Genomic DNA, 24,619 nt, shown 5'->3' on the forward strand with positions numbered 1-24,619 from the left:
TTACTGACACTGTTTAGCTGATCCCACAGTATATTACTGATACCCTAATTTTGTCTGATCCTAGAGTACTGAAAGCCTCTTTTTGACTGATGTTAGATTTTTAAAACTCTCTTTTTGGCTGATCCTAAATAACTGCAAGGCTAGTTCTCGATAACTACAAGCTTATGTTTGACTAGAGATTCTATGTCTGTTCCTAAATTACTGAAACTGTGTTTACCTGATGCCACAGTATATATCTGCAGTCCTCAATTGCGCTGATGCTAGAGTACCAAAACCCTCTATTTGAGTGACCCTAAATAAAAACCTGCATTTGGCTGATCCTTGATAACGGGAAGCCTCAGTTTGGTTGGTGTTATTACTGAAGCCTTTTGTTTGTCTCATCCAAGATTACTGAAGCCCTTGGTTTGGGTGATTTGGTTGTAAAGGAGAACCTTGCTCTCACCCTCATTATGAGCTCAGAAAATGCCACCGTATGCAGTTGCCTGACCTTGTACACTATATATGAATATGTGCCTCACCTTTACCCTCAGGCAAACCCGACAAGTTGTCTGTGATACTTTATATTCGCTAAATAATTAACGGAAAATAAACACAGACAACCAGAGGCAATTAATTACTGCTTTTTACATTTACCATGTCCTGTGTCTTATAATATTACAGTAAAGACAAATGATTAAAGGGTTATGAATAGTTTATGTATGGAGATGAAAGCAGTTGATTATTTTCTGCACCAACTTGCCAACTATGCTTCAGCCTGTGTTTTGATAGGCTACTTCACTGTAATCAATACCATGCCATTTCTGAATCATAAAGAAACAAATGATCGGCACTTGAAAGCATATTTCTTCCTGTCTCCCTGGCTGGCTTCTGGCAGACCTCGCAGAGTGCAAAGCTGTTATTACACGAGAGAGACTCTACTGATGACTGTCCCTCTCATTAATGGTGGTTCCTTCAGTGGTTCCTCCACTGATATCCACCATTCGATAATATCTGAACCCAAACAGGCACTCTAACATTTTACTAGATACTTTGTGGTAGTGTGGAGATTGGCGTGTCTCGTTTCTCTCAAATATTTGATGTCAGTTTGTTTTGAAATTGACTGAATGGGAGTTTGTCTCCTTCTGACTCCATCTCATCATCATCTCCGACTCCACTCTTTTCTATGGATTCCTTGTCCTACAAAAGAAACCCTTTTTATACAACATAGCAAGTGGAACAATTTAATGCCTTATGTCCTTTACTGTGAAACTTGTGTGCAATCGTATGGGAGAGCAACAGCACACATTACTTAAAATTTCACCTAGTGTACTGTCAGTTCTTGAAAGACATTCTAAAAGGTGACCATTATGTAGTTGGCTGCTTTATACGGAGCTATGCTATTTACAACGTTCAGATGTGGCCAACTTTATTTTGATACTCTCTCTTTTTAAATTTTATTTTCTGGCCGTTTCGGCCTGATTGTTAAATTAATGATTGAGAAAGTATCCATACAAATAGAGGTCAAAGTTATTAACCATTAAAATAATATTTCTGTGTCTTAAATCACCAGCAGAGCCTAATCAGAGAATAGGACTTTTTATGACACATTTTTGTTTTTGTGTCTGATAACTATGTGGTATTCATAACTTCTAATTTTTTCTTACGAAGTGTGCACTTTGGTATCATTTGGGAATGAATATCTCATAAAATATTGTCATCATTTTATTCTACTGTGAAGAACTCTTTCAGAACAAATTGTGCTTAAAACGCTAACAGAATCTTATAATTCAGAATGATGAATGCAAGTGGTGTTGTATAGTAGGCATGGATTGTCATGAGCATGGATGCAGCTTCTGTTGTAGTTCAAATACAGATGTTCCTAACTTTAGATAGGGAATTTTCATGCTTTTTTAAACTGAAGTTTAAATGTTAGAAATAAATGTAATGTAAGTGGAACAAAGGCACATCTTGCAGGAGCAGATTAAGTTTTTAAAACTAATGACTGCAAAAGAGGAAGAAGAATATAAGCAGCTTAAACTTGTATAAGATGCAGTTTTGTTATTATATGAGGATCATTTTTGCCTCAGTGAAATGTGAAATAACATAATGCATACATGGATAGTTAATTTAATATTCATGAATTTCCTCACAACCTGATTGTGATAAGTACCTGTTCTGACATAAGGAAAAAAGCAAGACTTTGAAGTTGGATTAGATATCTGTATTTTTACATTCCTTTAAGTCATTTAGTTGGCTTTACAAAGAAAAAACACAAACTACCCCTTTTAGGATTCACCAGCCCGCTGTAAAAAGATCCTTTTTCAAAGTGGGGTCTAAAAGAGATGCACAAAAACTGGCTCATGACTCAAGTTGCAAATCCACAGTAAATTTAGGAGGAATGGATTAGGGTTTCTGTGTTATATCAACTGAATTATAGTAAAATGGGCATTTTTTAAATGAAATAGAATTAAATCAAATCGACACGATTGTGTCTCCACAGAAAGTGTGGGCTTTTCACAGACAGTTCTTCTCCATGCTGAATACTAACTTTCAGGATGACAGTAACATTTTTCTCGGATGAGTTGAGGTCTGGAATCAGAATCCTTCAGAACTCCAGCACAAATGAGTCAAAGCCCTGGACCACCCACCCATGGAGCCAGTCATTCCAAATGTTAAAGAAATATTAGTAATATGTGCACGCAAGTTGTTTTACATGCCAACACAGAGATTTTTTTCATGTTGGAGATACAGTTATTCTGATCTTGTTAGTATGCTTAAACACAAATTGGCATTGTACTGAACTGAACCTATGTAGGTGTGTGTGTGTATGCCTATGTGTGGTGTATGTAAGAATGCCTGGAAGCCAGACATGAGAGCAAAGGTCAAAGAGGTTAACAGTGTGCAGGGGTGAGCTATACTCTGCTAATCCACACCTTCCCTCATGAGATTATTTTTCCCTGGTGAGATACACAACCTGCAAAAGAGGATTTGTGACTTTGTACTCACCATTTGTGCATGACTGTCAGAAACCCTTTCGATACAAAAACAAGCTGTCAATAATGTTTTTCCATACCATAACTTACCATAGTGTGGATTTTACTAAAAATAAGGATTTACATTTGTCATCTGTCATCCAGGTTGTATTGCAGCTACTTTTATGTTAATGATATTAGAATTATTATTAATACTTTTTTCAGATTCATGAAGGAGCAGAGCCTGTGATTACGAGTAATAAACAATAAGCACTGCACTTTCAAAAAACAGTAGCTGATTTCATTGCATCAACAGCTTAATGCATTTTGATTGAGGGTGAGGTGGCGGGGCGTTTTGTTTCTGACTCTGTCTGTTTTGAAATGACCCTTAATATCTAGAGCCAGTGCAGGCCACGGTCCTGTGAGAGAAGTGTGATCTGACGCAGCAGTTTCTGTGAGGCCAGCAAAGAGTAGACCAGGATTACCCTCTCCACACTGCCCTGAGAGCAACACCACTTTTTAGACAACAATCGAAACCGCGTTCAGTCAGGTGTAACAACAGGCCAGCTCTGAATCTCACACATTACGGTAAAGGTAAACACTGCACTCTTCTAAGCATTGTTAACATAGTCAAGAGAAACACTTGCATGCCTCTCAAGATGCCAGTCAATTGATTTGCCTTGCAAGGAAAACATTTCAGGTGATAGTTTTTTATCGTAGATCTGGAAGTTTCACTTCTTGCTATAAATTGTTGCCGAGTTACGAGTTAGGCCAAAACACTACTACGTCTACAAACTTATCATACCGGTCAGTGTAGGTTGCATGTTACATTTCAGGAAATACAGTTAGATAGAACTAACACTCTTCTTTAGACTGGTCAAATGCATTAAGCCTATCAGAAAGCACAAACCACTGTGTCAGGAAATTTGAATCTAATGCAAGGTGCAGTATATACTGTACTTGATCAGTATGATCCTTCTCAGAGTAGGCTCTCAGCCACAAAGCTACCAATAAATGGGCTTTAATTGTGAAGCAAAACCCAAAACCAAAAACCAAAAACTTTTGGTTTTGTGTTGATTTTACCCCTAATCACTTTCTTGTTTTTTTTTTTTTTTTTTACTAATATTGTTTTCTGCTTACTCTGGCACAAGGCTCTGTCTCTAGTAGCATTCTGTAGAGCTCTGTCGGCCTGCTGGAGTGTAGCTCCCTGAAATACAATGTTCAAAGAATATATGGCCTCGGCCTAGCTCTTTGGCCAAACTTTTTAGGCGGATAGCACCCAACTTTTTTGTTCCCTTTGTACTCTGGGCTATAACTCAAGTCCATGTGATTAAGGTCCCAGTGGTCATGGAATGACTAAACTGGTAAGTAAGTAATGAGCGCAGTATATTGACATTTCAGCATCAACTGTGCGGCCACTGTTGAGCCAGCTTTGAGGGAGACTGCTAAATGATGGCACAGTGGGGGTCAGGGTGTAGACCTCCATCGTTAACATAGTTGCTGGCAGTCTTTGTGTACACAGGCCACCCAGAGGAGATCCTCTTAAACATTTATTGCCTTTTGTCAAGTAGCAGTTTGGGAAGCATAAAGTGGTGTTTATGTGAATCTCACTTAGCTAATGGTAATTAAGTAAAAGGGTCAAGACTTAATGTTTGTCCAAGAAGGACTTTGTGCTATTGGGCCTTGTGGAATTTCAGAACATATAAATTCACATTATTACCTCCTGTGTAAGCCCCAGAATGGACAAGAAAAATATATGATAAAATATATTTAATTCTTCCATTAGTACAGGGTTAGCACAGAAAGAAGAGAGTATTCATTTTAAACTTTTCTTACAAAACTCCATTAAAGTGGAAGAAGTAAGGCAATTTAAGCAGAATCACAGCTATTTATTCTTTTAAAGTCAACAAAGTTAAATTAGAGACAAAAGTTTTTTCCTTCGATTTTTGACCACTCACCTATTTTTTACATTTTCCTTTGTGTAAAACAAACTAAAAAATAATTATAATGATAATAATAAACCTTTGGGCCGAATAAAAAGCCAGGTAAACAAACAGGTTTTTTTTTTTTTTTTTTTTTCGAAAAAAGAGTGAAGAAAAGTGATAATTGACATGAACAATTAACTTCAAGATATATTCTTTTACTTAGAAAGACTAGACTATTAGATATTAGGTAAGCATTTTCTTAGTAGTGGAAATTTTCTGTCCAGCCTGGTGTAGCATGACACTTTGACCTTATTACTTGGGTCAGATTAAAGGAAAGGCACTATTTAACAAGAAAGTAACCAAATAAAACCATCCATATTGTCCAGAACTTAATTTTCATACATTGGCATCTTTCCTGTGTTGTAAATGGATGCAATCAATCTTAGGATGCCTCATCCGGGTATCGACAGCATTGATATTAATAGGGGCTGTACGGCTTGAATGACAACTCTTAACCCTTGGAGATTTGTTACTTTACTCATTTCCAATGACCCTCCCTTGGTGGGCAGTGTGTAAATCCAATTCCCTTTAGAAACACACGCACACACACACACACACACACACACACACAATCCTGCCCTCCTTCCATGTATTAAACTTCTGAAGCCCTGACGTTTCACAAGTCGGTTGAAAAGGAGATTTTGAAGACAAGCATTACCTGTAAAATCTGACTTATGTCATCATCATCAACAATAACAACATCATCATGACTCTTGCTCAAACTTGCAATGATTTAATTTTCTAATTTTCTGGGCAATTTTGACCACCATTTAGATGTTATTATAGGCTCATTGTGAAAACACTTATTTTTGCCATGTCAATGTATATGTATGAGTGTGTGGGTGTGTGTGCAAGTTTGGTTCCACCTCACCCACACATACTCATTTCTCACTGTGATGTTGTAGATAACAATGTTTAAGGAACAATTTCCTTTAGTCTTATTTTGTGCAAGTAATTGACCTTTCCTGGTGGATATTGAATGACTGACGAAAAGTTTGGTCTCTCAACAACCCCCACAGATCATGTTTTTTCAGCAATTGTGGGCAAAGTAACTGGTGAGAATTCAGACTTTCTGCAATAAGCTATGATATCAATGGTATTTAATATACACATACACAAGCTACATTACTTGTATTTTTATAGGAATTCTTAGCCTTTGAAAGGTGGGTTTTTAAAGTTTTCAGCCATGGCACAACACTGGTTAAGTAACTTAATCTGTTATATCAGTCATTTGAATTATTCATAGTTAATACTTCTGCCTTTTTTCTTAGTCTGTCATAGTATGAAGTAGGCATTGGCACACACAGCAATACATTTTTTTCTCAGGTGAGCTTGAAGAGTACAGCATATACGTATACGGTATGTATATGTCCATGCTAATGTTTCATGCTAATGTGCAGTGCTGTAACATATCGTCTCTGTTCATACCCCAGTAAATCTGTTTCTCGGTTTCCTATTTTTAATTCAGTTTTTTCTATTGATAACTGCTATTGTTCCTATGAGGCCAAGGATCTCTTAAGCCCAGTAACCCATTTAAAAAGAAAAAAAAGGGAAACTAAACATATTTTTGTTTTTATTTTGAGAGTAATGGCATGAGTAAGGATCCTTTCACACTAAGCTCACTTGCGAGTGATTCACATCCGGTGCACTTTCCAAAATACTTTTCAGCTTCAACTTCATTTCAGACCAGGAAAATACAAACGATTCTGCAAACAAATCCAATTTAGTTTGTTTGTTTTACTTGCTATTACACATGGAGCAGAATTCTACTGGTTTCAAACTGCATCACATGGTGACTTTGTGCTCCCTTTGCTTGATGTCTACCAGTAGCAGAAGTTCCCTGGAGAATCCATAGGAATCTGTGGATATGATGGAGAATATCTTCTGCACAAAATGGCATTCTGAGAGTCATGTTCTTTTGGAAATGAATTCTGAGTGACAGGCAGATGAGATAAAGTCAAAAGCATCACTTGCCATAGTTTAATGTCCTTTCTGTGCAGTTTTATTCCCTCTGACACTGAGTTTAGTTCCAGTGGTCTCTGTCTGATTGCTTTCATTGATATCCTGGTGGGATTACATCACTGTCAAATTTTCACATATAAGTACAAACAAGCTAAACTACTCATAGAACTAGATGGGAAAGTCTCCAAAAATATGCAAAGTAAACTAAAAACCATGGTTCCAAACAGGTGAAAAAAATTATCAATAAGACACAGGTAAAAATGGGGAGGGACACCAACCTGATACATGTGGACATTATGTGCCATCCTTCACAATCCTTCTGTGCTGTGTTTTGTAATACAAACAACCTAATTAGGTAAGGAATATGTATCTAGATGATGTAAAACGTAGTAAATAGTTTCTAAATATTAAATATCAATTTAAGATTTACTTATTTAAAATGATGCTCATTAATCCCAGTCCAGATTTTTCTTTTAATGGGGCAGATTCCTCTAAAAAAAAAAAAAAGTTTGTATAAATAGATGATAAAAACCTGAGGTGAGGGTTTAGGTGACAGATCTTAAAATTTCTTAATAATTCAAAAGATGCATGTCTCGCCTGTCTTACATGTGGTTCAAATTAGATTTGGTGGGCTGAATAGGTAGCATGAATGGTCAAAAAGAGAGCCCAAGTACAATGACAATAAAAACCAGTATACAGTAATAATATTAAAGAGCATAAATTGCGCTCTGGTTAAAAATTCATATCAAGATAACCAACCAGCCAATAACCCCCTTTAAGAAATAAATATTGTTGGTCACTGAGTTCCTATAGTTTGACCTGCCACTTCTGAATACCATGGTAACTGTAGATAAATGTGGATCATTTGTATGTTGATTTTGATAGCAGTAGGGGAATGTGATAGCATTAGTTAGTACTAGGAGCACTTTTGTGGTCAGTTAAATATGCTGGTAATGGTTCGCCTAACCATTTCTTTTTCCAAACAAATACATATGTATATCACATAATAATAATAAAGTAAATTACTAAGTACAAGATAAGACATGCAGAAACTATACTATAATGCATAGTTTAACAGATGTGTCTTACATTTACATTTATTCATTTGGCAGATACAGGTTACAGCTACAATGTTATCCATTTATACAGCCGGATATTTAGTTGCGGGTTAAGTACCTTGCCCAAGGGTACAGCAGCAGTGTCCCAGCGGGGGTCGAACCGGCAACCTTTCGGTTACAAGTCCTGCTCCTTAACCACTATGCTACACTGCCGTGTCTCTGTGACTGAATAGACTGAGGAACTCTTGAGAAAGGAGAGAACTGTGTACCTATAACTGCCTTGTTATGCACATAAGATCCCATTTTATTTTAAGTCTCCAGGTCAAAAGCTAACTTTCGCTATACCACCAACTGAAAAAATTCCAAGCAGCGCATTTGGCTGTGTTTAGCCATTGTTGTCTGAGAAAAGGTTTTTGGCGGGATAAAAACAGCCAAATAATTTGACACCCACGCCGGATGGTTTTATTGCCTGCTGTATTTTTACATCGAGGGGCATGTTTGTCTGCTCTTGGTTCTCCTTGGTATTTTCCCATTTATGACGCCTGCAAGATTCAAACATGAGTCAGTCCAATTCCCAGCAAAAAACACGCTGAGGAATCCCAGGGCATTCACATAGAAGGCTGTTTCTGGCATGGTAGAGAGACATGTCACAGTAGAGTTGAAATTTATTAATAATAATAATAACAATAATAACAATAATAATAATAATAATAATAATTATTATTATTATTATTATTATTAATAATAATAATAATAATAATAACCAAATATTGAGTTTGAAATGGGCCCTGCTTAAAACCAGCCAGGACATACTGTGAGGGGAGGTCATAGAAGTTATGAGAGGAGACAAATAACACAGGAAATTAGGAAATTCATAAATGAATTAAACTGGATGTGCTAAGCAAGACTTGAGAGAAGCATTTCAAAATGGTGAGAGCAAAGAATGGCTGCGTTTAGTGCTGGGGCGTGGCTGAGGTGGGGTTTAGTCCTGGTGGTGAACCATAGCACGATCGAGAATAAGAAAAACAGCCAAGAAAGCACTCTGGACCTCTGGACAGAGTCCTGCATCAAAAACATATTTTAGAGTCATTTAGCTAAACACCTGGGCGTCAGTTTGTTTTGACAAGGGCTAGGGCCAACGACAGGTTCGATGTGTTCACACCTTTTTAAAGTGGTGTGGATGAAATGGGCCACAGCAAAAAGTGGTGAAGACATGTCCCCAGCATCCCCAGCGTAAATTACACCTATGGCTAAACATGAGGGACATTCCTGCTCCAATCGAGTGGCCAGTATGTGTCCTTGCATTCAATGGGGCTTGGAGGACCAGAGGAAATTTACATTTATATCAGTGCCATATCTGTCACAGACAGGGAGCTTGTATGACATGTTGAGGTGTAACTGGAACTATGGGCAGCTCACTTGTAAAACCATGTGAAGATATTAAAATGAATTGTTTACACTTTGTTGCACTTTTACTGATTACTGATGACTGTTCACTGGAACGCTATTTTTGTTGTGGATCAAAATTAAGCTCTTGGCTCTCTCACGTTTTTGATTGGCTCCTGGGTCAGCTGCATTCAGTCAAAATCCAACCTTATTTTGGGCTTGGGTAGTGTGTCATGTTATTTTCCCTTTTTGTGTAAGATCCAGACCCTTAAAGATTTTTTTGTACTTTTTTTTCATTTTCAGACACATTGAAAGTGACTTAGACCTCTTGAACTTCTTCAGCCTCTCAGAAACACAGGCATGCATTGTTGTGTTCCTTTGGCTATGGAAATATTATGGTAGCAACCATTTTATCCAAAGTAAATACATTTCTTCCATTAGAGTAAAATAACGGATTTTGCTTACCAAGTGACTCATACAGTACCTCTAGATAGCGTTGTAGTGACGCACAGAACTCCCATACAAATGATAATTTATTGACATCCTTATTCATTGTTAAGCTTTAATGTTTGGTAGTCATTTGTTATGCAAACATAAGTACATTTATTTGCTGGCTAATTAACTCTCAATTTTCACTTGCATCAAACATTAAAGCATTGCTGGATGAACATGTACAAGAAGCGCTCTGGCCCAACATCGTCTATAGATGTAGATAAGTGCAGTGCCGTGTGGGGAGTGAATCAAATTTAATATGAGCTTTGTTTATTATAGTATCAATATTTATAAGGGCTGCTCTTGGGAATGCACTCATTGACATGCAATGCTTGTTGATCTAAATCCATCGTCCAGACATCATTATTAACCTTTCAAAGCACGAGTCCTAAATCACTCTGCTGGGTCTGCTGGAGGGAATTTTACTGCCAGTGTTTAAAGCCTTTTCTGCTCAATGAACCTCTTTTTTTACATGCAGCTATTTCACTTAGAAACCACAAGGCTCTTTTCCTTATATGCACCTCTGTCTCTGTTGCATAGCACTCTGTCCAAGCTAAGGTACAGTGCAATAGGGGGTGTAATTCTGGGGGCCATGATACAGTGAATATTAATCTTTCAGCTCCACTGATGTGGAAAGCACCCACACAGACACACAGGCACACACATATTCCCCACAAAAATGTTTTCTTTGCTCCTGCTTATTTCCATTTTGCATTTGAGAGGTAGATATAGTCCATTCTCATATGAAAAGTTGAAATAAAAGCCATTGTATTTCAACAGTGCATTTAAGATGAGCCAATCAGCTAGAATGATTTTGATAAAGGTTCTTCAGGCTTAAAGCATTAAACTTAAGCTATACAGATGTATATATAGATTGATTTTGTGCCATCGCTTCATACAGTTCCAGAACCTCAGCAGTCTACCTGCATTGGTGCATTATTCTAAAATTCAATAAGGTATTTAAAGAAAGCATTACATTTTTTGCTTTATGTGCAATATTGAACACAGGGTTACTGAATTCATGATGATATATGAGGATTAGAAAAATATATTATTTACTTTCCTTGCTTTAAAGTTAATGATCCCCCAGTCTAACCAAAGACCCTTATTTTTAAGAAAAAATCTGTAGTTTATGGTATAGCAGTATCTTAAAGAATGTACAAACATTCAGAATGTCAGTTTTGTGACAGATGTGTGTTACATTCTTAATTTGTAATTCACCATAATTGTTCTTGCATGTACCACTTAACATTTGTCCTCATCACCCATTGAGCTCTGAGATAAAGATGAAAGACTGCCTTTAAAGATAAGCATGGTTTTTTGTTCACCCAATCAAATCTCCCCTTTCTTTCGGAGTTCATCTACAGCTGGTTCCAGCCATCTACTAGTACTCCCTGCTAACCTGGGTGGTTTGCTGGAGAGTTCTGCTGTTTGAGCAATGCCAAAAACTGCTGTGCTGTCAGGGATGTTAGCCAATATGCAGACGAATAATAATAATAATAATATATATATATATATATATATATATATATATATATATATGTGTGTATATAAAGCATTGCTGTCTTGATGATTAATGTAGTCATTAGAACTTTTAGTTCTAGTTCTATTAGTACTAGATTATTTAACTGTACATAAGTATAATAAAACTATACCATTGAATGAATAGTGATTGTGTATGTACTGTGTGTGTCAGATTGAGAACTACATCAAGGAGAGCATGAAGACGGAGATGGCGCAGCTGCAGCAGAGTGCAGTGCACAACCACACGGCGGCCATGCTGGAGATGGGCACCAGCCTGCTGTCACAGACGGCCGAGCAGACCCGCAAGCTGACAGACGTGGAAACGCAGGTACTGCAATGCCCTACCCTGCCATTCCACTTTTAACTGCCCTGAGCAGGAAAGCTGAAGGGGTATATGCCAAGGAAAACAGGGTTTCTGCCACGCCGGCACCCTGCCGTATATATGTACTCTTTTTATATCTTATGGATTCTTGAGTGAGAGGGGGCGGATATATGCGGGGGCTTATATTCACAGCACTGCAGAAAAAGATCAGTTTAGTTCATTTGAATAAAGTTTGAATGCTACCACATGTCAAAGCGACAGTCTTCACTGCCCTCAGCCCATTTATTAATAATTACCAGACTGTGGTGATTTGAGCCTGATTTCATTGCAGTCATTGCAGACGACTGTAAAGCTCTTTTCTCTGGGGTGGTGGTGGTGTGTGTGTGCATTTGTGTATGTGTGTGTGTGTCTATGTTTTTGGGGGATGCAGGTTCTGAATCAGACATCAAGACTGGAGATTCAGCTGTTGGAGAACTCTCTCTCCACAAATAAACTGGAGAAACAGCTCCTAGTTCAGACCAATGAAATCAGCAAGCTTCATGACAAGAATGGGTAAATGCATCACATCTTCTTTCCTTCTTTCCTGATGGGGGTCAAGCATCTGCTGTCTGTACATTATAAGGAAGCATCTGGAGTCATTTAATACATATCTCACTGGGCGCATATGTTCCATGATGCAGTGGGAAGGAAGATAAAGAAATGCCTGCTATTTTGAACATCATATAATTGGGATGAAGAAACAGTGGGTTTAGACAGGGATTAAAGCTTCCTTTGTCAAACAAGGTCCAACCATCTAATTATACTGATAAATGATGCAGCAAAGACCATCTTCTCTAACCACAGCAAAAATAACAACAATAATAATAATAGCATGAAAATCGCCTTTTAAATTTGTTTAAACTAATTGCAAAGATTTTTAAAACTGACAATGCATGCCTCAGAAATTAAGGGAAAATTGTTAACATTTGTTCACAATTAGCAATTTATATATTCTTTTAAGTTCTATTTCTGTATAATTGTACCTTAGATTTATAATTTACTTTTAAAGAATGTTCTACATGTAAAACACAAAGACCATTACATTTGGTAATTGCATATAAATTAATACAACAATGACGCCAAGAAAATAAAAGCCCTGAGACATGTTTTGCAATATCTTAAAAAAATGACATTTGGATGGCTTTTCTCTAAGCCTCATGTCTACAGGATAAAAATAATGTTGCAGGACAAGTCTTCATCATCTGCATCGAAATCGAAATGTCCCACATGTACACACCACCAGAATGCAGCTGAGTCAACCAGAACCCAGCTGTGTTTGTGAAACAATAGCTCTGACAGTGATATATTGCTCCACATTAACATGTAACCCTAATTCTACATCTGGGGGCGAAGTATTCTAGTTAAGTATTCTTGTCTAGTACTTAAGAATTGATTTTCTTAAATACACTTTCCAGAGTTTATGTGATTATACTTTTTTAATGTACATATGCTTTTTTAATTTGAGTTTTTTCTTTATGACTCAATACTGTGCAAGAGCAATGGATGAGAATAAGTCAGTGATGTCAATTTCAATATCATTTTTCCACAGCTGAACTGTACAACTTAAGACAGTGGAAACCAGTGGGATTAAAACTGATTTAAATGTAGTCATGGAGATTCATTGTAAATGAAATATGCATAACAAACGGCTTTGGTTTTCCATTTATCTATTATGCTTGATGCACTGAAGTTTACTTGAAGATTGTCATCCATGTCATTTCTCTCATTTTTTAATGTAAAAAGATGCCCTCAGGTCAGCAAAATTCTTCATGACACAAACTGATGACAAGCAGGAAAGTTAGGAAAAATAAGTACTGATCTCTTCATTGATAAGCAGAAACACAAATGCTCAGTTCAAGGTGGTGTGCCTAACAAATTGTTCCTCTGCAGTGCTTCAGAAACATTACAAAAGACACCTCTTCCCCTACCCCTGTTCCACCACTGCCTGTACTCTCATCAGTTCACCCCCCCTGCAGATAAAAGTATTAGATTGGTCTTTGTTAGTCATGCTTAAGTTGAAAGGCAAATGTTGGTTTCTAAGGATATTTCAAAGGGTATCATGCTATTGGTAGTGTTAAGCACAATAACAAGTGCTGAAAATCATAAATAATTCCAAGTGAGGGATCAAGTGTCATTGCCTAAATGAACCAGTGCAGACATTTTAAGTGTCTTGCATTGTCATGACAGCTCCACTAAAGATGGGTTTGAACTGATGTCAGCAGCTGTGATGTCTTGGTTAACACACCAGAAACCCCTGCTTTATGAATTTCAATCACCTCTTGTGCTCTGAACATACTTGTAGTACATGTGAACAGAGTTACTGCAGATTGATCTTTTTAAAATTAAGCAAATCAATAGAATAACATTGCCAGCCCTGAAATCCACGTATTTTGTTAATCGATATACATTTTTAGTGATCGTTCTTCTTTGGTTCCCAGGCTCCTGGAGCAGAAGATCCAGGAGATGGAGGAGCGGCACCGGGAGGAGCTGGAGGCCCTGAGGGTGGAGAAGGGCAGCCTGCAGGAGCTAGTTGGGAGGCAGAGTGGCGTGATCCAGGAGCTGGAGGCCCAGCTGGGCCGGGCCACTGGCAACAACACCGCTCTGCAGAGGCAGCAGCAGGACCTGATGGACACCGTCCACAGCCTCCTAAACCTCTGTTCCAAGGAAGGAGGTAGAGCAAAAACCCTGCTAGCTCCATGTTTATCTGCTCGACAGCTCCAGAGGTGCTGCTGAATGGGGTCGGGCCATGAATCATTGTGCCATTAACCACCCTCCCCTGGCAAAGCTACTCAGGTGCCAGCCATCGTGTTCCTTCCTTAATGGTCTCCACATTCATTACTTACATACACATACACCTCTTTTTTACTAGGCAGGAGGATGCATTTTTTATGATAATACCTTATTGCATCATAACTTAGCGCTTTTGGAAAAATCCACAGTGGAAAAAAACTACTGTCTGAACATAGATTCTTGTTCTAGAACTGGGTTTCCATGCCTCCTTTGCACTTCCCTATTCTGGTAATGAGGGAATTGGGAATTACTCACTTTCTTCAGTTCTACACCCACTGCAAAAAGACACTGAAGTTAGTCAGTGCTATGAACTTGTTCCGCCCTCCATCCCCCAAGCCTACCCTTGTCTTCTCAGTCACAGTAAATTTCACCCAGTCACTGGGGGTGGAAGTGCCTGCTCGGAAGAACAGGGTGAGCGAATGTCAGGGCCCTGGGCACGCCTTTCCGACTCACCACCACCCTGCTGTGATCGCCCACAAATTCAAACCACTTCCTGTGGACACCAGGGCAGTTCAGCGTGAGACAGGAAGTTGGCTGTTAAAGACACAACTAGACAATCCAGCGGGAGAGATAAGCACATGCTTAACGTCAGTTGCGAAATGATGACAGCGCTGCCTTATTTATCTTTGAATTTGTAATTCTGGGTGTTTCTCGCTATTTTTAATATCAATTTCCTTTCTTTGCCATGCTTTCTAGTGGCTGGTTCATAGACGGTCAGTTTTAGTTGTAACCTGAGCCTGGGAAGTAACCCACTTCAGTCAATCATCTTGTGTTCAGGGGTCTTTGGAATGTCCTGTGTCAAGTCATGATAAGGAACTGGTTTAATAAAACGAGTCACATGAATGATAGGCCCTCATTCATTGTGGTTGGTCTTCATCTCTCCCCATCTCTCCTTAAATTTTTCAGGCTGGAAAGGGGCTTTTTGGAAGGGCTGTCCTCTTAGAGTCTTAACCAATTGACTGTCTCTGTAATGGCAGCTACCAAAGCCCTTATCCAGAATCATTCCCCAGTTAAGGTATTTCAGCTGCGGTTTGTCCACTGAAGCAATTGGTGTTTTTAATGTGATCTGCTTACTTTTAGGCGATGGCCATATTTCACTCTCTGACACGTCATCTACATGAATTACAACATGTTTTAAAGTTGCATCCCTGGGAACCAAAACACCAGCATGGATTCTGATGGTTTTTGAGTTAATGCTGTCACTGCTGAGTTACGATTTGAATAGCTAAAGCTAACCATGAGTACAAACTGAACTACCAAAGCAAGATGCCTACACATTGGCCAAGCAAACTTTCTTCTTTTTACTCTAGCATGTTTCCCTACCTTCTCTACCATTTCATCACAGTACAGACATTATATACACCTTATGATATGATGTGGTCTGATTACATTGACTTGGAAAATTGCTGAACAAATCTTATTCAAGCACACGAGCCTCACTTGGTAATAATGGTAACTGACCTCCACTTCAGTGCTCTCTTAGGAATCTTAGGCTGCTAAATATTGTTTTCTTTTACAGTATTTTACTATAGCAACTAATGAAAGACATCAATCATTTTTACAGCCAGGATGCCCAGGTCTGGAAACAGCCAGTCTCTCTTGCAAAGCATGGCTATTGCTGTGTGTAGTTTAGTGAGATGCCTGGAGGTGTTTGTCAGTTTGCCTCTTGTGAGTATCTGAGCGTTTTCCTCATTACTCTTGGTTGGAAGCAAATCATGATGTGCTAAGTGCACATGGGGAGTGCATCTCCAAGGGACATGCTGTCACACAGGCCAACCCCCACTGGCTGCTTCTGCCTTGATCCTGCCGGTGTTCCTCTCGCTTGTGCAGCATCCACTAAGTCAGCACATTTCTGAGCTGCCGGCTCTATGTGGCAGTGCCTGTTGATCTCTTTGCCACACAAGCTACAAGGGCGTGGGGTCGTCCACCTACCCCCCCCGCCCCGCTGGGACTCCAGCAGACGAACCCTGAAGATCCCCAGTGCAAACTGATGAAGCCCAAAGGGAAAGGGTGCTGATATACAAAATCTGCTGATTCTCCATTACACTTTTTACACACAACACCCCCCCCCCCCCCCGCCCCCCCCACAGACCCAGCTGAATAAGAAAATATGCATGTAAATAAACACAGACACATTAACAATATTTACAGAGCTGAGTCACAAGCTGCTTGAGGTTGCCGGTCACCAATGTAGCATTCACCGTGCAGTTGGCCACACTGGCATATCGCAGTGGCAGGCGCTACTGGACCGCCTTCGCGCTCTTAAGTTACAGTGCACCAAACTTGTTTGACACTGATATCTTTTGCCCTTCAGTTAGGCCCTGTGGTTTCCCAGTTTGGGGCAAATTGTGGCCTGACAGAGCTACCTTTGTTGTGTTAGTCACCACCAAGTGAGGTCGCACTCTGTCACCCCATCACAGTGGGAGCTCCTTGTCAGTGACACTCAATACTTTTGCTAAAGTGGTACAAATAATACATCTAATGAATGGCCTGTCCTGCCAAGACCCTTCTGGTGGAAGAAGTGGATCAAAGGACTGCATAAGGAATGCTGACACATTTTGCTTTACAGTTACATCTCTCTTGCGTAAACAGCTCAGACAGTGAAAACAATGGTGTGAAAGCTGAGATTTGCCACTCGGAGAGGAAAAAAAATTCAGAAGGAATTTCTACCGATATAGTGGAGGCTCAGAGGGTAAATATAAACCACTTGTTATAACAGGAACTTGAAATTTATAGTGTGTAGTGTTTTGCATGCGGCCTCTCATATGGTTTCAAAATATTGCTGCTGTAATTGTCAGCAGATGGACAAAGAGGCACGGCTGACACTTCGAAAGCCCTGTCGAAGCCTGTCTCCTTTCCTCTGACAGTGATGGATCTTCCAGTAGATTAACACTTCATTTGTTTCATTCAGCAGAGAGGTATAATAATATTATTTTATGACTGAAGTCATATACTATATGACTGAAGTCATATACTCTAGCTCTTATTTAATGCATTAAACAATTCTCCTACTTATATGTTGAAAAATTAAGAAAATTGGATATTCACACACTATGGCAGACATCCTGTCGACAGAGACATGGAGCTGGGCTAGTTGGATAAGAGATCTTTGGGAGAAAGCAGGTGGCTACTGGAAGCAGGGTTGACAAGCCAATGGGGGGCAGTCTGCAATTAAATCCAATGCCATATAGCAGGGATAGGGACACTGATACAGGACAAGCTGTCATCCAGATAAGATGTTAAACTGAGGTCCTTGCTGTTGTTATAAAAGACCCCCAGGCATTTATCCAAAATACCAAAGGTGTTAATTCTGCTGTCCCTGCCAGGTACCCACCCTGGACCAATAATAATAATCTTGCTGTTAACTGGTAGTGTAGTCCTTTGCACTGCCTCTCCACAAGGAACCAGAGGTTCTAAAAATCAAACTGGAGAAGGCAACAGGAAGCCACTCTGGCATCCTCCCATGTGTGCTAATAATAACCTATCTCAAGAAATAGATGTGTTGCAAGGAGGACAATGAATATTTAGAAATTAAAAACATAGCTCAATGCTTCAGAGCATATTAGAAGCATCATGAATGTAAATACTGCAATTTCCACCAGTACTCTATATCAGTAGTACTTCATTGTTAGGCGTAACTGAATACTCCATGCGCTGAAACCTTTATCTTGTAGAAATTGAAAATAGGAATAGAATTGAAATAGAAATTAAATGTATTAATAGTCAGCAAAATAGTGACGGCTACTCACTGTCATCTCTTTGTCATTTGAAGCAGTGTTGTGTCTGGCAGTTAGCACAAAGATAAAAACAGAAAACAGCACCCTGCACGTAACTGTCCTTGATTCTCAAAACGGCCACTTAATTGAAATGGACAGGGTGGATGGGTCACCACATTTCATTTTAGTTTGTTAGCTTGTCCCTTTCGTCTAAGCATGTAAGGCGGTTTAATGACCGCCCTTTCAGTGCGACAGTCCAATCGTATTCACATTGAGCTCTGCCCTTCTGAAATCAGTCATTGTAGGAGATGACACAAAAGATGGCACAAAAGACCATGCTGCTGTGCATCTTTTAATTTGTGACCTGCTGCAGCCAAGCGAACCTAACAGAGATATTCCACACATATATCTCAGACAGCACAGCAGTATGCTGTCATTTTAAAATAAAAGCCTCTCTGATGACATGAGGATCAATTGATTGCATTTGGTAACGGAGCTCTACTTACATCCTGTTGACAGGTGGATGCTGCACATGGTGGAGTCTCCCCACCTTTAATGTAAAGTGTTCTGAGAATGTTGAAAGGTGATATGTTTAAACCCCCCCGCCAATTCCAAAAAATACTATACTATGCTCATGCGGAAAGGCATTTTGCTCAGAACGCAAATTGGTGAATGAATGCAATTTGTAATATAGATAGATATAGATAAAGCATGTGGGGCAATGCAGTGCTCCGTGGCCGTGAGTCAGAGTGAAGCAGGTAATCAATAGTACTGCCTGGACAGAATAGTCAAAACTGTGAATTGCAGATTGGCAAATAGCAAGGGCTTCTAGTACTGGAATTGCCCTGATGTCATTGCAGCTGTTTCCCAGCGGCAGCATATCTTGAAGATGGTGCTCCCTTAATGTGTCCTTTGTGGAGCAGAGCATGGCGATGTGGTCGGCATATTCCTCTGGGACGTGTCATATAATGCACTGCATCTTTGCTTCCTGTTTTGAACAGTGGTTCCAAATAGCACAAAGAGAGCGGATGAGGAGAAGAAGTTTCGGGACTGCGCAGACCTCTACCATGCAGGCTTCACCAAGAACGGTGTTTACACCATCCACATCGGCACTCTGGAGACCAAGAAGGTGGGGCCTGAGCTCTCACCTCATTTCTCAGCACTGTGCCACCTGAAAAGCACATACTCATGTTTCAAATTATTTCTAAAAGAACCATTTGGTTTGGTGCTTTTTGGGGGATTTGTTTTAAAGAGGAATGCTTGTCTGTCTTGGAAAGCTAACACAGTGGCCTGTTGGTGCGTTTCCAGCATGGAGCCTCTGATAGATATTGGCAGGTTCAGGAATAATCTGGTATAGAAATACATCTGGCAGCCCTGGCAGGGGGTTGGGGTGTAGGGGCAGGTGTTCACCCCCACAGCAGGGTGCTGCCAGACCACAGAATGATGGCAGCAGGCTTGTGTCTGGTTTGGGGGTATTTGGTCCTGTCAGTCGGACCTCCCTAATTACACCCAGCCCACTGGCTGTGTTTTCAGTCTCAAGTCTTGAAACCACTTGATTCTGTAGCTGATACCACACAAGTACAGTATGCCACTCAAGGATGGCCCTTTTCTTTACATGAAGCACTGTGTGTGTGTGTGTGTGTGTGTGTGTGTGTGTGCGCGTGTGTGTATATATGTGTGTGTGCGTGTATGTGTGTGTGTGTGTGTGTGTGTGTGTGTGTGTGCGCGTGTGTGTATATATGTGTGTGTGCGTGTATGTGTGTGTGTGTGTGTGTGTGTGTGTGTGTGTGTGTGTGTGTGTGTGCGCGTGTGTGTATATATGTGTGTGTGCGTATATGTGTGTGTGTGTGTGTGTGTGCATGTATGTATATGTCTGTGTGTGTGTGTGTGGAGGGGTGGTGGGGGTGGTGGTGGTGGTGAGGGGGGGTGTTGACACTGCACCTGGTTTCCCATGGTAATCATCAATATTCAGCTACTTACCAACTGTGCTACGTTTAAAACATGTCTGTTTAAAAGCCCAGAACATTTTCAGAGCAAAGAACTCAGCTCAAATCAGCAAGCAGTTACTTGGTGCCCTCCAGGTTTGCTATGGAAGAACACCAGTGCAAAGTGAACCCTCACACTTGCCTCCAAGGGCTGGGGGTGGGGTTGTGGAAAGATGTGTCACATGATCTCATGCCCTAAATAGGTTCTCCATCTCTACAGGTATACTGCAACATGGAGTCTGCAGGTGGGGGGTGGACAGTGATCCAGCGCCGGGAAGATGGAAACCTGGACTTCCAGAGGACCTGGAAGGAATACAAATTGGTGAGTAAGAGGAACTACTCATGGGTCCTTCTTTTCCACTAGGGGCATCTACTGTGAAAAGCAATATGGCACCTCGATTTCCATCACTACTGTACTGCACTTTATTGCATAAAGATTAGAACAAGTCACTCAGGAACTTACACAGACTTCAGCAGACTAGGCCATGCTGAAATTTTATTTGGGTAGCTTTGTCAGCTGTGGGGCAAAGCACTCTATTTTTTCTGAAAGTTTTACGTTCCGAAGCTGTTCACTCAAGCCAGAAAGGTTCAGACATAGAAAGCAAACATGCTCTCTGAAATGCATTAATAACAAGAAAAATATTTAAAAAAGGATGTTTTGCATGGTTTTCCACACCCTCTCCTGTTGGAGATTTGTCATTGCAGTGATGTATGGCTGTCTCCTCTGGCTTTAATTTAACATGGTCCACAGAGTGTGTATCGGTGCGTCTTCACCCTCTCCGATCCCAAAGATGGACTGCCTGTGAAATAATTCAACCAGATGTTTATGATCCAGCTGTCCAAGACTGATGCAATGTCAGAAGGAGGGATTCACCTCGTAATTAGAGATGGTGTATTGAGTGTCGTGATCTTGGCACATGGTTTCCTGTGGCACCACACCAGGCTGTTTCTCATTTCAGGCTGGGGGAATTCCTCATTATATGAACGACATACAGTAACATTGAATTTAAGAATACTTTCTGAATAATTTTTTTTCATCCCACCCCCCAAAGAAGTGTGTTCTGCAAAAGTAAGGAATAAGAGCAAATATGAAGAGTTCAAACATAATCTCTACTGCTCCTTGCACATTGGATGCATGTTCAGGCAAGTCTTTCCTGTACACACCACTGTGTTCATTGGCATGATACTGTGCACATGGTGTTCTTCACTTGGTAGGACAGTGACTCTAGCCAATGGATTCATATGCTGTTTTATATTTATTCTGATAATCTGATTGCCTGATTATTGGCAAATTATGTGGCCCACAGTAACATAGCTACATATTTAACGTTTGCTCACTTTTTCTAGTTAATATTCATGATCTGGCTTCATGATATTCATTATCTGGCTATTAATACTTAAATTAGTGATATCAGATTTGGTATAGATAAATATGCTAGCTATATTTGGGAAACCTAGGCTTAACATAGTGTGCTAGGTCATTGCAGGTTTTGTAGTCATATAGGAATTTTTTTGCAGTTTGTAAATCTGTGTAATTTGGCATAGATTAAAAAGATCAGAATACATGAAAGGAAGTGACCTAAATGATTTTTTAAATTGCCAGGAGAAGACATTCAGATTTTTCTCTAAGCATTTGAAATGGCTGAGCAAGGGTCCTCTGAAATGCAGCTTTCACAATGTAGTTTGAATCACTCTTCATTGCTTGGTGAGCTACCACACACCACATAAACATTTTCAGCTCACAGTCAAACTTCTGTATACACCAAAGTTCTGTTTTTCTGGCAGAGGCACCAGATGTTCAGACAATCCCAGGATACCTGGGTGTCCCTTCCCTATGTAATCACATGTCCCTGTCCACCCTAGTGTAGCATCATTCCTCCATCATGGTATGGTATTGTTTGGGATTAAACAACCTGAGAAATCCGAGCAGAGCACTACACAAATAAGTTAATTTATGAAATTCTTGTGCCAATTGCAACTGAGCCTCGAATCAAAATGTTGTAAAACATCTAAAAATTGGATCAGGAAAAACATGCCCTTTCTATCTAAACAGATAAACTATAGATACAAAATGTCTATGTCTATGTCTAAAGAAAATACAGATAAAAATGTCTATGTGAACATTATCCCTTGTGCATAAATCCTGTGTCTACCCTACACCTACTGTCCAGCTTTCGAACAATTATTTGAATGTTCTACCATCTTAACCTAGATGTTGTGCAAGTGCTGGGCCTACCCGTTTGGTGCATTCCACCCATGGAGAGCTGAAAGTGAAATGTTTACCCCTTTTATAAGTGAAATAGGTAAGGTGGTTGATGGGAAAATGTCCGGATGGCCTGCACCTGCATTCAGGAAGAATGGAGTAAGGGTAGAGAAGAGGGCTGCTTGTGTAGATCTGTGGCTGGGAGAGCTGCCGACTCAATGCTGTCCCCAGACTTCCCATAAGCACTGAGAGAGGATGGCATCCCTCCAGGCAGAGAAAAGCCTTGAGTTCACCTTGGCACCGATGCTGGTGCACAATGGACTCTTTCTTTGCCTTCTCCTCTGAGGATCAGTGACTGACAGCTGTTCTTGCTGAATACATATCTTCACCGTCTGGTTTTATCCAGACAGATGCAGAGAGGCCCCAGGTGGTTTCTCACAGCTTGAATTTGTAATCAAATGGCTTTTGATGGAGTTAGGCCGTCGACCCGCTGCTGGCGAAACGTTTAGCAGTTGGTGTCACCCATAACTCTTGAAGCAGACAGCACTGAAACGAATGGCATGGTTCTCAGAGATGACGAGACAGAATCTGATCCACTGTGCTCTGAAATGTTTATTTTGAAACAAAAAATTTAACTATGGGTTTTCTTAAACTCGGAGAGCCAAATTCCCGTGGGATGTGAATACAGTGTGGCCCCAATCCATATTGCCCCTTGGATGCTGGGCTGCAAGAAAGAACAAACAAAGACATATCCAAAGGTGACGGATCACAATCGCAGCTTTCATCATGTGTTCAATCCCTCTCAAAAGGCAGTGGACGTAGCCTTAGAAATATGGCCCCCCATTTTCATTGTGTCTTGAAAGCTGGCGCAGCTTGGTGTGCGTGTGAATGGACAATCTGGCCAGGCATGACAGGAGAGGCGCAGAAGGAACACACACGTGCAAACACAGAGTTTCTAGGAGCTAAGTGAAATCAGAGCGAAGGAAAGGGGCAGATGGCATAAACAGTTGCTGTAGGAAAATGCATCAGAAGTCAGATTAATTTAGGCCGTAGTGGAGGTATCCCTTCTTCCCCGGCTCCACAGCAGTTGCATCAAGGGACAAGAATGCTCCATATTTACTTTACCATCTCCTTACTAATCAGCAAGAACACTTAACACAAACACACAGGCCCATCGTGAACCAGAGTCAAGTCATTAATTGGGGAGTGGTGCCAGAGGTTTTGTAATTTTATCATTGGTTCTAATACTCAAACTGCAAGTTGCAGCTGTCAAAGTCATTTTGCCAACGACTTGAGTGATTCTGATCAGAAATAAACTTTGTAATTGTTTAAATGATGTGACTATGCAAACATGGCATTGCACCTGATCAGGCTAATTGTTCTGCAGTGCGTAACTGAAGGAAACGCATTCTTTGATTAAATGAAAAAAAAAAAATCAAATAACATAAAAATAGGTGCTTTGTGTGCAATATTCATCTGTTTCTCATTTGTATGCTCATAAAGTGATACTTTTTTTAAGTTTTATTCCCAAGTATGAAATCATTGTACAATACCAACTTTTAATGATTACACTTATTGTAATAGCTGGGTCTCTTTCCATTCTGAAAATGGTTTTAATGAGAGCTAACGAGTTGTAAAATGGACAAGGTAACCGTTGCTTTATGATTGTGTAACTTTAGAATGTTTTTTGCTGCATTACAGTGTTCCTCTCCCTTGCCATTTCTATAATGAAAATTGTGTCTAAGTAACCTGGGGAGGGTGGAAAATGAGATGTTGCGGCCACCATTCTGAATCCCAATGCATACCGCTTACTTTGTCTGTCTTCCAGGGATTTGGAAGTGTGTCCGGAGAACACTGGCTGGGGAACGAGTTCATCTACCTGCTCACCAGCCAGAGGCAATACTCCCTGCGGATCGAGCTGACGGACTGGGATGGCCAGCAAGCCTTCTCCCAGTATGACAGGTTTCACATCGGGAGTGAGAAACACAACTACAGGTATGGGAAACCTCTTCACAAGGTCATGTTTGGCTAGCAAAAAAAAAAAGAAAAAAATGAACAAAGAAACAAACTGAAAAAAAGAAACCCCACTTCTTTCACGATGTCTTTTTTCATATTTGTTCATTTTCTCATGTGTGGTGTGTGTGGGGGTGGACTTCCCTTGAGGGACTTGACATCTGCAATGTCCAGTACAAGATTACTTCCTTTT

The 24,619-nt window shown here is 40.1% G+C and overlaps 1 protein-coding gene across 1 annotated transcript in view; it reads left to right on the forward strand.

Annotated features, from left to right (window-relative positions):
- angpt1 (angiopoietin 1) overlaps positions 1 to 24,619 on the forward strand; it is a 61,751-nt gene that overhangs the window by 21,640 nt on the left and 15,492 nt on the right. The window contains exons 2-7 of the mRNA XM_036555584.1: positions 11,531 to 11,686; positions 12,111 to 12,232; positions 14,158 to 14,390; positions 19,227 to 19,354; positions 20,431 to 20,532; positions 24,242 to 24,408. Of these exons, the coding sequence (XP_036411477.1) occupies positions 11,531 to 11,686; positions 12,111 to 12,232; positions 14,158 to 14,390; positions 19,227 to 19,354; positions 20,431 to 20,532; positions 24,242 to 24,408 (908 nt within the window). The remainder of the gene's footprint in view (positions 1 to 11,530; positions 11,687 to 12,110; positions 12,233 to 14,157; positions 14,391 to 19,226; positions 19,355 to 20,430; positions 20,533 to 24,241; positions 24,409 to 24,619) is intronic.

Source organism: Megalops cyprinoides, chromosome 21, assembly GCF_013368585.1.
Source record: "Megalops cyprinoides isolate fMegCyp1 chromosome 21, fMegCyp1.pri, whole genome shotgun sequence".
Lineage (NCBI taxonomy): Eukaryota > Metazoa > Chordata > Actinopteri > Elopiformes > Megalopidae > Megalops > Megalops cyprinoides.